Source organism: Monomorium pharaonis, chromosome 11 (assembly GCF_013373865.1).
Source record: "Monomorium pharaonis isolate MP-MQ-018 chromosome 11, ASM1337386v2, whole genome shotgun sequence".
Lineage (NCBI taxonomy): Eukaryota > Metazoa > Arthropoda > Insecta > Hymenoptera > Formicidae > Monomorium > Monomorium pharaonis.
The window spans coordinates 3,733,120-3,749,192 of record NC_050477.1 but is presented as its reverse complement, the minus strand read 5'-3'; the positions used below and the strand labels follow the sequence as shown (position 1 = coordinate 3,749,192).

Genomic DNA, 16,073 nt, shown 5'->3' with positions numbered 1-16,073 from the left:
AAAGAGAATATTTTTTTGCGAATAAAAGTTCGATGGAAGCGAAGTAGTAGAACCATAATCGGTAATAGGTAGGACGTCCTAAAAATATCGGCCCATCGACGAACGAAATTCCAATAGCGTCATTCAAGAGAAGTGCACGAAAATATTCGCGGAGGCAGCCACCGCCACGACATGCATGCGCCGACGCAATAAATTCGTTTTATACGGCGCTTCGACAGGCAAAAAACGAACACGGGCATAAGTTATGAACACTTCAAAATCGCACACGAGGAAGAAGAGCGCGGTTCGCTTGGCTCACCAAATTTTTTCGTCAACCTCTTTCGCTGCCAGCCAAAACGTCCAAAACCGTAACCAACCGTCACAGAACATTAGCTAATACACTATAAAAAGTTGCATAGAGAAATATTGAAAATTAGAATATTGGGAAGGTTGGAATAATATTTATTGAAATGAGTTATCAAATAGAAGAGAGAAATGTTATTTATATTGAAAACTCGAGAAATTTCGAATAAATACAGACTATTTTTCTTATGGGACTAACGCATCGAACTAAAATTCCCTGTCTCTTTGAAATTTTTTTTTTACCACTTTCGAACAGCTCTAAATATTATATTTACGGATACGTGAAAAAATTGAAACGACCAACTTTTCTTACGTCACGATCGCGATAAAGTCTCGCGGAGGCAAGACGCGAAAGCGACTCACTTCCTAAATGGGAGTCTGAATTTAGAAAGTTTATAACCGCATCTAGCATCCTTGAAATGCACTTCGATCGTGACGTCATCGGAGATGCATATTTACGAGATACACTTCCGCCGTAAACTGCGCGTGCAGCTATTACGATTTGAAGAAGCCGTCACGATAAAGTTGCATCGGGCTGCTGCATCTTGACTCTTTTACATTGTGCACGCTCCTTTCCACCATCGCCGTGCACTTGTTTCCGTCTCGAGAAAGTGCCAGCTGCATAATTTTGCAACGCCGGTGCAACACGATAGACGTATAAGAGCCGACAGATGTCCCATCTCGTGCTCGGTCACGTCATCCGGTTGTCATTCGTTTGCAAAATGGCTCGCTGTTTTCATTTTCTGTTCCGTCGACGTTCCTTAATTCTGACATAGAAAAGCGTCTTACGTTTCATCTAACTGCACGTTCTCTCATACATTTTATACTAATGTTTACACTGTATTTTATCAACGCTCACAATATGTTCCAATTATTAAATTTCTGCTTGAAAATAATTTATAATATAGCAGATATTTGAGATTTAATGATATATTTACTTATTGTTTTGTATGTACGTAATTATATATTTTTTATTATTTGTACAGAAAAATATCAATTAATATAAATACCGTTTAGAAAAACGATTACTTATTTTTTTCTCTTAGCAAGTAACGGTTGTCTTTTACAAATAATTATCTTAATAATTGTCTTTAAATATATTCATCATAAATTTTAGGAAAATTCGTTGTTATGTACTCATAAAAAGCAATTTATACTCTTTTAAAGAATATTACAAAATTTCACCGTAGAAAAATCAGAATAGTAGGCAAATTGTATTTTTTATTTAATATTCTTAATTGAAGTATTAAATTACTAAGATTCAGAATATATTTCGCATAGATTTGATACTCATAATGTAACGAACTTATGATAGACTTGCTGATATATAAACTTATGAAATGTTCGAAATAAGTAATTTACAGTTTTATGTTAAAATATTTTTTTCAATGTGTACAGAAAGCTTATTTTAAATAAATTTAAGTAAATACTTGTTTTAAGTGAATAATATGGATGTATTTTAAAACTCATCAAGTCATCAGAAAATATCCTTTGTAAAGATAACCATTAAAAAAAGAAGACTAAAATTAAGTAACCGCTTTTTTTAATAATAAAATGATAGATCTGTGTGTAGAAACACGGTCTCTAATCAGTTTACGTAAAATTCATGAATTATTATCTACTATTCTGTACAACGTAAAATTAAATATGTACATTTCCATGCGGGCCACAAGATCCTGAACATTCTCTAAGAGTCCTAAGACAATTACACAAACCATAGTACCGTTGTTTAACATTCGACCTTCATGAACACGCAGCAAGTCGCGTGCAGACACGAAGGGTGAAAATAAAAGAAACAGGAGATTACGATGGAAATACACGCAAATATTACCTGCAATATCGTGTATCGACGCGAATTACCATTGAACTTTCGAAATCTTTTTCTCGCAATTAGGATAATACAAATTAATAATTGCGTATCACATTGAATGGCTCTTTAAATAATACATACAAATATCATGATGTATAATGTCCCATGTACACATATCATAAATCATTGTGCATTTGTGTAATGGCGCCAGGATGAAGCACATTTAATTCGACGATTTACATATGATGATTAGATGATTAATAGCTCGTGAAAATGGTAATTATGCTCATGAATCAACAATCTAATGCAAATTAATAGTACGATATAAAACAAGAATGATTATATATGTTATTAATATTACACATATTATAATCAAGTTTGCTGCAGCCCAGTTAATTTCGCGATTGATAATATTGTCATACATATATGAGACATTTTGACAAAATCCGAACTATTTCATATTTTTTTATTAATTAATTACTCAAGCAATGCAATAAAAATATTGACGTAACAATGAATATAAATTTTTATTTGTTTCTGACATTTTGGATTGCCAATTATCTGTAGTCTAATCTTAATATTATCTCATTTTGCACAAATAGATGCACTCAAATACTCATTCTATTCTGTGAACACACATACGTACTGTTAACTATCAGGGGTGCAAGATCTTGACGCTACCCTGTGCTGTGAGAACCGGCAGCAACATAACGCGCGCAGCTGAAATAGGTCCCTGGTTGCCATAAAATGAGAAAGAATCGACCCCCGGACACGAAGAGTTTTTCACCTAGGGTGCAGTAAGCTATCCGTTGGTAAAGAGGTAAGGGCGCGCCTCTGGGAGTACTTTCCAAGTGTCTGTTTCTGGAAGAAGGGAACGGTAGCGCGAACCTGGAGGGTAGAAGCAAGGGTTGCCAGTGAAAACCCAAGAAACGCTTTTACGTCTCGGTAATTGAACTCCGCTCTATATGTGTGCCGAAAGCAGGTTGGGTTGGTTATACGCCAGCGACTCGAGAATGGGCGAATAGTATTTTCCAAAAATTGTGGAGCCTGAATAGAAGCGTCTCATTAGAAAGTAACAATCGCGAGCTGAGAAAAATCAAACCGGAAAAAAATCCGAGCTGATATGTGAACAAGGTGAAAATAGGTCATCTGTTTAGCCTGCGGATACATATAGCCATACTAGTCCATAAGTCCACAAGGACATCCCGAAGGGGTATTACGGTTAAGGTATCTTGACACAGGGTCCCGCACGATAGGCACGTCGACGCGACGGTAGTATAGTAGTAAAGGTCGGCGCATGGGTGCACCGAAAAGTGGTAGAAGGCTAAAGGCACGGAACGTACGTTCGGTCATGAGACGTGCGCAGAATACGTTGTACCTACCGCAAAACGTTATGTCGCGCGATTGTGTTGCTCTCATCGCTACACGACAAAACCGTACATTCACACGTTTATGAACTTAGCTGCGAACGTATACCATTTACGTCTATTGTGACAAAAAAAAAATGCGCTTAGATGTGTGTACGCGTGTATCAAGAATTGTCTTTTTCTAACTAAAAACTATTTGGTAAATTTCAAATCATATATCACTTTTTATGGGGGGGGGGGGAAGAATGAATTGCCATTATCGCAACGTTTTATCTTGTATTATTAAAGACCTCGCTCATTAAGTTTTATAATCGATCTTTTGTTACATCGTCTAATTGCATTTTGGTTGCTTAATTCTCAATGCCCAATGACTCGGTAATTAACCACGCCGTGAGATCCACGCCGAAGACACGACGTTACCTTTGGAGCCCGTCGGAGGGAGTTTATAATTATAGAAGAGAAAACGCATATCTTCCGATACACCCTGTATAATATGTACCATCTAACCCAGCATATACGTGTATGTGGGCGCGCACCACATGTATGTACCTATGTATATAAGCGTACCTGGGCTATCTGCTCACCATGGGCAACGCCACTTCGCGTGATCCCGTGGGACCGTGCCACTCGCCCGCACGCCCCGCACCCTCAGTACACCGTACACCACCCTACACACCGCCGTCGGATAAACCGCTTATTTTATTCATAAACCCACAACGTGGAATCAATATTGCACCGTCGCCCCAGCACGCTCGAGGAGAGAGAGACGTCGTCAACGACGGCAACACGTTCGCTGCCTCGACGGGGATCAGGGAATGCGGACGGCGGACGTTTAACTCAACCCTCTCTCGCCCTGCGTTACTCTCCTGCCTACGCCCGTCATGAACCCTTCGTCCCTTCTCGATTTGCCCATCCGCGTTTGCGTCTCTGTCTCTGCATCCCCCTTTCTCTCTCTATCCGTCTCTCCGCGCGTCGGTCTCTGTCGGACCTAATGCAGTGGAATGTAGGGTGAAATTAGTCCTTAGCCCCCGTCTGATCCCGTGGAACGCAATGTCCATTCTATGACGGGACATATTCAAGTCCGAGGGAAGGAGAGGAAAGCGGCATTTCGCGCTGCTAAAGCGCAGGCATTGTCCAGACGACGTATAAATGTCACTGGCCACTGCCAGACAATCGTGACTTTCCAAGCGGGATAGAAGGCGTTCAATACTTTTTGCAACTAGCCGGATTGAGGGCATTATACGTGGAATTTGGACGAAGGACATAATAAATTCATTAACATAGCAAAATTTACGACGGCAGGATTCGGTCGTCACGAGACAGTTCATCGATAACGTAGACTTCTTTCCTGTTACGTATGCATAAGATAGCACGCTGAAGTTAGCGCTATCAGCTGGAAAATGTATGGTATATTAAAAATTCTTATCTCGCAAACTGTTGGTATGTACATACGCATAAAAGAGTCGGCCGCTGTTTTGCATCCACGAGCCACTCGTGCATCGGCGGCATCGTCCGATATGGCGGTACAAAAAGCGCGATAGAAACGGGGGAACGGCGCACGTGTTCAAATATCCCGACTGGTCAAAGTTAATGTAACGCCGTTGCAGAAAGAGAGCTAATGAGACTTGCGCCGACCGGTCTGGTAAAGCTCAAACGCCGTGCCGGACCGAAAACTGAAATTGTCCTGTACTTGAACTGGCGCTTTCTGTGCTTTCAGGTAATACAGGGTAACACGAACACGTATTTGGAGTCCAAGCACGAGCTGGAGCCGCCTCTGTGGGCGAGCAAGATCCGTTTTCTACCCTACAGCTATCACAGGCGGACGGTTTGCATGCGGGTCGAGCTCTACGGGTGTTACTGGAGCGGTAAGCTGTTTGCACTCGCCAATTTTCGTGAAACTTGCCGCGGACCGGTACACCGGTCCGCCGGGCTGTCCATTAACCCTGATACCGGCGTGCCCAGAGCAAATTTGCTTTTCAAAATCTTGCTCGTATAATTCCGTTTTCGCCCGGAAATCGAATTAGCTACGGGCGTCGAATAGGTGCCTCTCAATGCCGGAAATGTGGTAAATCATTAGTACGCGTGTTAGACTATAAGGCAGCTGAACAAACGCACAAACGCGCTTGAACGAGCAGTTTGTTTCCTAACTAGCTTAAATGATCGAATGTGAGTCCAAAGTGTGAAAAAGTATCAATCATTTTTCCTGTACTCTTTTAGTGCAACTAAAAATATACATGATTTAGATTAATGTTATATTTATCAAATAATTGCGTGAGCTATTTTCATTTTTTTTTTTTATTTAGTCGTGTACTTATCACTTAAAAAGTTGAATTTATTTTACAACGTATATTCTCATACATTTATCATTAAGAAATCGAAAGAGTCGTATGATTGTTTTCGAACAAATCAAAGGACAGTATCGTCGATAGGAGGGTCAACAATCGTATCTTGACTTTTCCCTCCCGTAGACGGCGTGGTGTCCTATTCGATGCCCCAGGGCGATAAAAGAGGCAACGGATGGGAATTCTTCGACGCGACCTACGACGGCCACTGGGACGGCGAGCTGCGCCGTGGCCTGGGTCAGCTGACGGACGGAAGAACGGGGCCTGATAATTTCAAAATGCACAACGATCGCGCCCAGGGCTGGGTGGGCTGGAGGAACGATAGCCGCGGCCAACCGGTTGAGATCAAGTTCGAGTTCGACAAAGTCAGGGAATTCTCCGCCGTCCATATTTACTGCAATAACGAATTCACCCGAGGCGTTCAGGTTCGTAACGATAAGCTGTGTATTTATATATTTAAGTATTTCAGTTCTTAAAGCAAAGAAATAATTTATATTTCCTTTTTTAGAACTCACAGAAAGAAAGATTTCTTTAGATTTATTAAAATTTATTAAAAGGGAAGAAATATATATGCTTTGGAATAGTCGAACAAAACTGTTTGAAGAAAACAAATAGGATTATTTATTAATAATACTATTTGATGCAATGAAACATTGCTTTTTTTTCAGTTTTTAAAGATAATGTTTCGCATAACATTATGTTATTTGAATAAAACAAATGAATCCAAACAAATGGAGAAAAAGTATTCAAAGAAATTGTTCTCTCTGCGTGCAGATAATGAAAAAAAAAAAAGGATATAAAAATAAATATAATACTGGTTATGTCACGCGCGCATGTAATTTTTCCTCCGTACGTTCTGCATAACTGGCTCAGAATTGCTTTTATAATTTAACTGTTAAAGTGTAAGAGCAATTATGAACCAGTTACACTTGTACCTACCGTTTAACGCAAAGCAAATGTGTAATTGCTCAACGATAATACATTGTTACCGTTATACTATATAAGTAAAAGTGTACGATTCTCTCTCTCTCTGCTGAGAAATTAACGCGCGTTAGCATTAAGAGGCGAGGTGTATCGGACGGAAAAGCGGCGAGGAGATCTCTCTCATTTCCTTTCGGGCGAAATACACTTCACATTAAACACACATCTAATCTCTCGGGCCGCTCGTCGCGATTCCGTGCGGGTAATACCCCGGAAGAACCTAAAGAATCCACGTGATCAGAACGGAGCACGCGCCGCTTCTCTATATCGAATTACTTCTCCAGCCAAGGATCCCCCTCGTGAACTCGTTGACGCCGAGGAATCGTTTACCTTCGCTTTAGCGACGTTATTCCTTAGTCCTCGCCAGGAATGCGCAAGCAGCGTCGATCAACACGCTCGCCATCCACGGTTCTTCGTGATCCTCACCTCCTTTTAACATCACCGTCTTCCACCTTAGTCGTCGCACAGCATCTGGTCGGCAAGACGGGTGCGCCCCTCCCCTGTCCCGTTCCTGCTCACCCTCTCGCCACCACGCTTGATTGAATATTCCACTCGACGCTTTATCAGGCAGACGCCCGTTGAATATCAATACACCGTGGAGCAAGCAATTCCGGCAGTTTGATATCTGCCACCATGCTGTCTCGGTGCGATGATCGCACCGAGTCGGCTATTAGCCGCGTTATTTCACGGAGGAATCTTGCGAATCTGAATGGGGAATTCATGCACACGTTGCAGCGACATGCATTGCTCCAGTTGGAATTCAAACACCGAAAACGCTAATATTCGCGGAATGGTTTTGATATATGATAAATTTAATGTAATAAATCGCGTTATACCATATACACGCGGGGTCGTAAGTTATTCGCTGATTACGAATACCAACGTTATACCTCTGTCGTGATTCCGCGATAGATGTGGAATTTCTCTCCTGCGAATCTTACACCCCTCATACTCGAGACGTGCACCCCTGTTTCGTAATTTCAACTTTTACTCGCGGAACTTAAGGGCGAAGACGGAAAATTCGAGCAGAAATACTTGATGGAAGAAAAACAATTCCCGGATGCTCCTTGAGAGGCAGGTAAGGAAACTTTTCGCATCATTCGCCATATCCGTGATTCAGCGCGTTGTAGTCGCGGAAATGAGTTCGCGGGGGCGGCTTATAAAGAGGGATTCCTCGTGCCTGCGCCCCGAGTTACATAATTCGATCCGCCATGTAATTTTGTGTGTGGCCACAAATCGCGACGTCGACAAACCTCGTCGTCCTACGTAGATCTGACGATTCGATAGGATTATGATAGTCGACCCGCGGCGATTTTACATACATGCACGTCTGTACCTGAGTGTGTATTTTGCTATATCAAAGTACCGCAATGCATTTTTCTCTCATTACGATTCGCGATACCTCGATCATATTAGAAGATAAGACGCAACAATGCAAGATCCGAGAATGGAAATAATACCCCTCATTAGGCGATATAATATTACAAGTCTGAAAAAAAATGAGAGAGAGAGAGAGAGAGAGAGGTAGGCAATACCTAACGAAGACAATCACGTGTTACAACCATCAGCCAATGATGTTGCACCGAAAATCTGAAAACTCGAGATCTCCATACGATACAGTCCGTACCGCACATATTGCATGTTTCATCATACCCGAGACAAATCCGCTTTAAACACGCGCGCGTATTCTGTCATATGCTACAGTTCGTTTAGAGGCTCGACGGCGCGTGCGGTGAAATATGCATGGGAGATTATTGAACGTTGTCAGAAACGGAAGCACCGAATTTTGATCCGAGTAAAATTGCCCCGAATAATTCTTTCGCGTTGAAATTGCAGGGGAGAGAAGAGATTATGCCATAATACCGCGCGTTACGCAAAAAAAAAAAAAAAATCAGCTATTATTAATTTATGCAACAGAGATACTTAATATTAGCATATTTCATATAAAAATACTGTTATTTATTTTAAACAATAAATTTATATCGTTAATTTTCAGAAGGGCGAGATCAACCCTCTACCCTCTCTACTTTAAAATAGTTTCCTCCGGATTGATTAATGTGAAAAATCGCCAATATGCCACCTACACACGCAAATAATTTCCTAACCGTTAGACTAAAAAAAAACTGGAGCAGAAAAATGGAACAGCCGATGTTGCATAGCGGATAAAAGTGAATATTACGTCGAAAGAACGTAGCGTTCGTCGCTTCTGTGGATGAAAAATTGTAAATGAAAGCGCTCTTTGATCCAGCAATCTAAACGATAACGAACTTGGATCTGCAGAGTTTCGAGTACGTCGTTAAGCGCAGGTCCTTCAAATAGGGACCTGTACTCTCCCGTTAGTTTTGCGCCACTGACACCGCGCACCGGTGTTGTTGTTGTTTTTTTTTTGTTTTTTTTTTTTGTTCCAGAAGAGCCGTACACAGATCCGGCTGTGCAGCAGCGACGGTGGGCGCGGCGTTGACGAAACAATTGCTGCGAAAAAATGGAAAAAAAAAATTTCGGCGTCCGTCAAAAATCCGCGGGGGCGTGTAGCCATGCGTGCGCACGCGTTCGCAAACTGATTCGCATACGGTGAATATCTTGTACAAAGCGCAAATACAGCCGCGCGGCGAGCAATCCGGAATAAACGCCCCGGCGGTAGCTCTTTGATGCTGGGTTCAATGATCACCCTCCCAAACACGCCCCCGCGGTAGTACTCGTATTACGATTCAACTTCACCCCAGATTCCCGCCGAATGTATATAAACTTTAATAGCCTGTTAAACGTAAATTAGAATGTAGCCGCGCGTTGAAATTCGCCGCGAGCGAGCGCCGCCGCCGCCGCCACCGCACCGCGAGCGGCGTTCGTCCTTATCGCGCGCGCGGCCTCGCGCATGGCACGAATAACATAAAAATGTGCGCGAGATACAGGACCATAAATGGATTTATATACTTTATAATCCGAACTACGTGCGGCAAACTGTACCGCGGTGTAACCGATGAATCGGAATCGGCGCGTTACAATCTCGAAAAACATAAATTCGCACTGGCCGTATCGCGAATGCGCCGTAAAACCCAATAAGTATTCGCGGTATCGATATAAAACAACAGCAGAAGAGTAAAAAAAAAAAAATACGCATTACATTGGAATATCGAAAGGGCGAAATACCAATGGGGACTTTCCGCGCGTGGAGATGCGCGAGGTGTAAGATGACGCGCGCGCTCGCGAATAAGCGGCGAATTTCATTCGGGAGAGAGCTCTCGATCTCTCTCGTTTGCGGGAATGCTGAAAGCACGCGCATTGATACATCGAAGAATTATTACCGAATTTATGAGCGGATTCTTCTTCGGGATGAGGGGAAGGGAGGGGAACGAGGGGTGAAGGAGCGAGATAAAAACACGGCCCGCCTCGTCGCGAGCGTACTAATGGCTTTTCGATAACCAATTCGGATAATCGGGGTGCGCGCTGAAAAATCGACGGAACCTTCGATTAAACCCAATAATTACAAAGTCCCTTTTATATATATATATATACACCCACATTATACGCTCACTATTGCAAGGGCACGCAAACTGCTACGCCGTGGCGCGGCCACCGCGCACTGGCGGCGCGCCATAAATGCGCCCGGTCTTTGATGCAGCGGTCAGCGGTCCTCCAAAACGGCCACGTTGCAACCCCCTTTTCGTGGTCGGGGGTGCCTCGGCGTAGCGGCACCTAACACCCGATCATCATCCTCCGAATTTCTCCCTTACACGTTGGTTAAGGGTTTTATATAACCGGCGACGACGACGGCGACGCGTATACGACGAGCTTATAAACTTGAGCGCCTCACAATGCGTCGGCCACTCTCGGGTTTCTCCACCCTCGCTCGCTGCGAGTCTGGCTGGCGCATCCTTGATACTCAAATAACATTTTCCTCCTTCGGCGGAGCAATCCGATGAAACATGTCCGCCACGAGGAGCGATAATGAACCGCGGTACAGGCTAGCCATCAAGACAGACTTTGCAGACGGTGGAGACTGAAAATCCGCTTGGAATAGGGCGCGCGCGGATCGTTCTGGAGTCAGGTAATTTTCTGGAGTGCGCCCCGCGCGCGTCGTAATGTAATAAGCGTAAAGGGGAGACGAATCTGCTTATTTGCGAAAAATGAATTTGGTCGCGTTACTCGTTCCGCTAGAGAGAATAAGAGAAGCGGCGCGCTCATCGCGCAGATTCCCTCGTTGTCTGATATTCCGACTTGCAGTAGGGAAATATTCTCCTTCTTTCCCTCCCTCCCTCTCCCTCTCTCTCTCTCTCTCTCTCTCTTCTTTCTTCTCTCTCTCTCTCTCTCTCTCTCTCTCCATTTGCGTGAGAGTGCCGCCTCGTCAAAGTGCATAAATTCGCGTGATTGCACGCCCAGAGTCGATGTAACGGTCTTCCGCGCGTTCGGCGTGCCGATTTTATTTAGAGATGCTCTTTCCTCTTTCGAATCCGTTTCAATTTTGCTGACGGACGTTCCCTCCGGTACGTATTTGGCCGAACGAAAGCGCGTTACCTATTCAGCGTAATGCATAAAACTCCATAGTCGGCTAATGGAACGAAATGGAATGTATACGCGCCGTCATAATTATTCCAAAACTCTCTTTAATATAGTCTGCTTCTTTGTTTTTTCAAGAGCTGCATCTATGCTAATCCGATATATGACGCTCCATTAATATATACATTATATTTATTCGGGCGCGCACGGATGCATCTTCTAACTATGGTATCTATCTTAATTCCAGTTAAGCGCTTTAAGCTTTTACTTTAAACACTTTAATTACATATTAAGTTAGAAAATGTTGTTTATTTAGCTACGCGGAAAGAATAGTTTTGTTAAAATATCCAAAAATTTAGTTAAATGTAGATCTGAAATAATTTTGTTGGACCATGATATATTAATAAATAGGGAGATCTGAACGATATTGACTTATTGTGTCCTTCATTGTATCATATATTAAATACTTCATAACGCAATGAAATTAAACTATCGCTGGAGAATTTTGCTAGAAAACGAAGATCAGTATACTTTTTGGATCTTTACACAAAAAGATTTTGCTGGAATATCTCAAAATTTCACTAGATACACATTTGAAAATAATTTTGCCTGAAATTTCAAAATAATTACGTAGGACGCTCAGGCAGTTGATTGTTAGAATATCGAAATTTTTTACAGCATTTATTATGAGCGCTCTGGGAAAAATAATTTTCCCAAAATATGGTTATAACCCACTTTGGTACCCATATACAATTAAGTAATCAAATTGTTTCGATTATTCATAACCCTAATTTTACGTTTATTTTCTCAAATTAACCCCGTTTTAACTAAAAATTGTAGTTAGCTATTCTACCTCTTTCAAAGATTTTCAAGTTATACTAGTCAAGTTTCTCAATTGGTTCCGTCGATATTCAGTTACGCAAAGATAATTTTTACTTAAGAAACTAAGATGTTAAGTTGTTTAACTACAAAAAACGGTAAAGATTTTCCCCACAGTAAGATTACGAACCGTATTTTGGAGAAAATATTTTTCCCAGAGCGTCTTACATAATTATTTTGCCGGTCCAACAAAATTTTTTTCAGATTTGTATCTAACGAAACTTCTAAACGCTTTAACAAAATCGTTCTTTTTCGTGTGCAGATGCGCATCTAAATACTGAATAATTAAATACTTAAATTTTTTAATTAATTAACGCTCACTCATGATACCTTTTTCATACTCACATCCACAGCATTTTTAACGTGCTCTAAGAAATGCGTGTCTCCTTGTTTCATGTATTTTATGTGTATCAGACTACATTTGATTCCGCGTGCCCATGCACGTTTACGCATGCTTGCTATGCGCTATAGAAGTATACGTCTCCTCTCCTTTCCGGGGACTTTCGACGGTAACGTAGCGGGGAAAGCTCAAACGAGTTTTATGGCGACCTATCTCCATGCACCACCTACGCGCCCACCTCGCGCAAGGTGCATCGACATGTCGATACTACCTGCTGTTACCATCTCGCGTCTTCCCGCCGCACGGTATATCGCTCCCGGCTGCCACTGCCGCGAGATAAACCTCTGGAAATTGGATTTACATGACGCGGATTAGGATAACCGAATCTGATAGGCCGACTCCTCCTGTCTGCCGCATCATTGGAAATGTATTCTGGGTTCACCAGTAGTACGGCTATATTATCGAACGTGTAAAATACAGAAGAGATACAGACATTGTTGGAGGGACTTGGTGACGCTTTATTATCTCGCGTGTCTGCGCGAAGCTAAAAGCATTCTTGAGTTTTATTGCTAGGTAGCTCGCGGACGTGACACCGGATATAAAAGATCGTATCACCGAGATCTCATTGCTTTCCAATTAAATTGATACGATTGTCCAGTGTTAAGAGTTTTCTTTTTCTGAATCTTATATTGCGCAGTAAGTACAGTAGTAAAAATATACTACACGTTGTCGAGTAAACGTTTCTCCTGGCGAATATTAAATTTTTTTTACATAAAGATTTTTATAGAAAAATCCGTATTCTCTTATTATTAAATACACTCACCTAAATCAAGGTACCGGGGAAACTTGTTTTATCGCTCGACCTCGGGTAACTCGGTGACTTTTATAAGGCTGCCGAGGCTTACAAGCTGCTACACATGTGGCTTCGCAATATATTCCTTGACAATCAACTTTACGCGATATGATATATCATTCCAATTCTGGCCGCACACACACACACACACACACATAAAATTCCTCGGCGAATTATTCGGGTTCGCTGAGTCCGTCGTGGACCGCGTAAGCCACGGAGACGGGAGGAAAGGCATCCGCGGGCGTGCTTGCAGCAGTAAGCGCGGTGCCCAACGTCCATTTAAGAACCTCTAAGCGGGGAATTATTCAACGTTAATCGAAACTTACGGGAATTCCAGATTATCCGTCGCGTCGTCGCCGTCGCCGTCGTTGCCGGATATTCGGAATTTCAAATGGACTGTGACTTACGAATATTCAACAGGCACTTTGCACGCCTCGACGCGTTCGCACACGATATACCGTTTAGACAATCACGCTGCGCTTTCGTCGACATCCGGCATTTACGTTATGCAATCCGATCCCGTATACGCGCTTTTGATTCTCCGCGAGGAGAAACGGATCGGCGCGCGCGGCTCCATATCCGCCAACGGATTGCGCCTCGCGCGTTGACGCGAAAAATGATATTTTTACGTGGACTTTTATTTTGGAAAAAAAAAACCAGAAAGAAAGGAAGAAAGCACGCAAGAACGTATCGCAAAGTCAAGCCTAGTAGGAGAGTATATTGTAGAGATGCAATCTCGATACACTTCGACCTAACAAAAAAGCCCGCGCGACCGCGGATAATACCTCGGATAATAGTTGATTTATGGTCAGATCATATACTCCATCGAACTTTAGGGATACATTAAACTTTTATAACGTTCTCAAAAGTATAACGGCTTTTCGTGATACTTTCGACCACGCGAGAACGATCCGCACTCTACTTTGTCGGTAAATCTTCTTCGAGCGGTGAGGTTTTCGAGTCGGCTCTATCCATCAACGTCGCGCGGCGCGCACGGCATCCATTTTACCTAATATCCACTAGCGTAATCCGTTTTATTTCATATCAGCCCGCGCTACCCGCTTAACCGTAGCAGAAATCATTTTTTTTTTCCCCACTCTGCGACGAGACCGGCCGCAGTTAATCAAACAAATTCGACGATCAATATTGGAATCGATTTCGGCCGCGCGCGATCTCCATTTTCGACCCCAATTTCGCTGAGGGGTAAGGGCAAGCAAGTAAGGGCCCGGCATTCCGTGACGACGAAATTCCTTTCCTGTCAGGTCGTCGTCCGTGAATTTACGGCCACGAAAGTAGTCAGCCTTGAAAAATGCTATCCGCGGTCAAAAATTTACGGGCATGCGATGCGGTTGTTCAGGAGGAGTGAAAAAGTAGCTCGGAGAGGCGGAATAGGAATTTTGCCGTTGCGAAATATGTACTGTGTTTCCTCTTTCATGCCAACGAGACACTCATGCGCGTAATACGCACGATAAATTTCACTGGAGTGCTTATTCACTGCGCAATCTGTACCGTTACCATGTTCCAGAAAGTCATAATTTATTAATAAATAGTTCCTTCGACAAGCTACAGCAATACACATTAGTTTTACGCAATTCGTATTTACTTGTTCATTGTTCTAGAATGAGAAAAATATGTGTGATGTTTGTGGCTACAATTGCATAGTAAAATAATTATTGTCAGGAATATCATTTTTACAATAATTATTACTACAATATTGGCAATAATAACCGTATGCTTGTAGAATTGTTTTACAGTACAATTTACTATATTAAAATCTCCATTTTGATTATAGTAATCATATCACAAGTTGCACAGACCAATATTATAATTATGAAAACTTTAAAATAATTTAAATAAACTATAATTTATATTGCTGAATAATTATAAAAGATTGTCTATTTCGAACTGCAGCAGATCTTGGTATTGAATATAATTTTTCTATTTCTTCTTAATATTCTTACAGTTTATATTAACTGCGTGCTGACAATATTGTCAGTCTTGAAACATAGTTACCAGCTAGATATCGATGCTCAAAAGCACTTTTAAGATTCCCCCTTTCGCGAAAAAATGTAAATAATTTATAAGCTAAGAATATTAAATTAATAGAAAAATTATATTCAGCATCAAGACCCATTACAGACCGAAACAAGCAATTTTAACTTTATCTTCGTGTTTAAAACATTTATCGGTCAAATCATTAACTTACTATTATTATATAAAAATATTTTTGTGTTGAATCCAACACAAAAATGACTATAAATTATGATTACTGTAATCTTTTTCTTTCGGTGTATTTATCTACTAATTTACGTTGGGAATATACCCTTAGTATTTTCATGTGTTCTCGTGTTTACAGGTGTTCTCACAAGTTGACATACTGTTTAGTATTGGCGGGAAATACTACACGGGGGAACCCATTACCTACACGTACATGGAGGACAAGATCTTCGAGACTTCCCGGAACATCACGATCAAGCTTCATCATCGAGTTGGGAAATTCGTTAAGCTGAGACTCCATTTCTCCGATCGATGGATCATGGTCAGCGAAGTAACCTTCGATTCTGGTAAGACAATTAATTGCATTGCGAGATATTATGCTTATTGATATTTTGTAAAAATACGAGCTATATGTTGTTTTTTTTTTTTTCAAACCTTTTATCGAAAA

General features: G+C 41.8%; 1 protein-coding gene across 1 annotated transcript; it reads left to right on the top strand.

Annotated features, from left to right (window-relative positions):
- Nucleotides 1-1,412: 1,412 nt before the first annotated feature.
- On the top strand, nt 1,413-16,028 carry LOC118647863 (discoidin domain-containing receptor 2-like). Its single transcript, XM_036293695.1, has 3 exons — nt 1,413-5,384; nt 5,988-6,286; nt 15,765-16,028. The coding sequence occupies exons 1-3, from the start codon at nt 5,138-5,140 to the stop codon at nt 16,011-16,013; spliced, it is 795 nt and encodes a 264-aa protein (XP_036149588.1). The 5' UTR covers nt 1,413-5,137; the 3' UTR covers nt 16,014-16,028.
- Nucleotides 16,029-16,073: the final 45 nt, after the last annotated feature.

Excerpts from the sequence above, each read along its gene's own strand:
- LOC118647863 (XM_036293695.1), top strand. The coding sequence starts at position 5,138 with ATGAGACTTGCGCCGACCGGTCTGGTAAAGCTCAAACGCCGTGCCGGA. Across the intron at positions 5,385-5,987 it reads CTACGGGTGTTACTGGAGCG|ACGGCGTGGTGTCCTATTCG; the intron begins GTAAGCTGTTTG and ends TCCCTCCCGTAG. Across the intron at positions 6,287-15,764 it reads AATTCACCCGAGGCGTTCAG|GTGTTCTCACAAGTTGACAT; the intron begins GTTCGTAACGAT and ends TCGTGTTTACAG.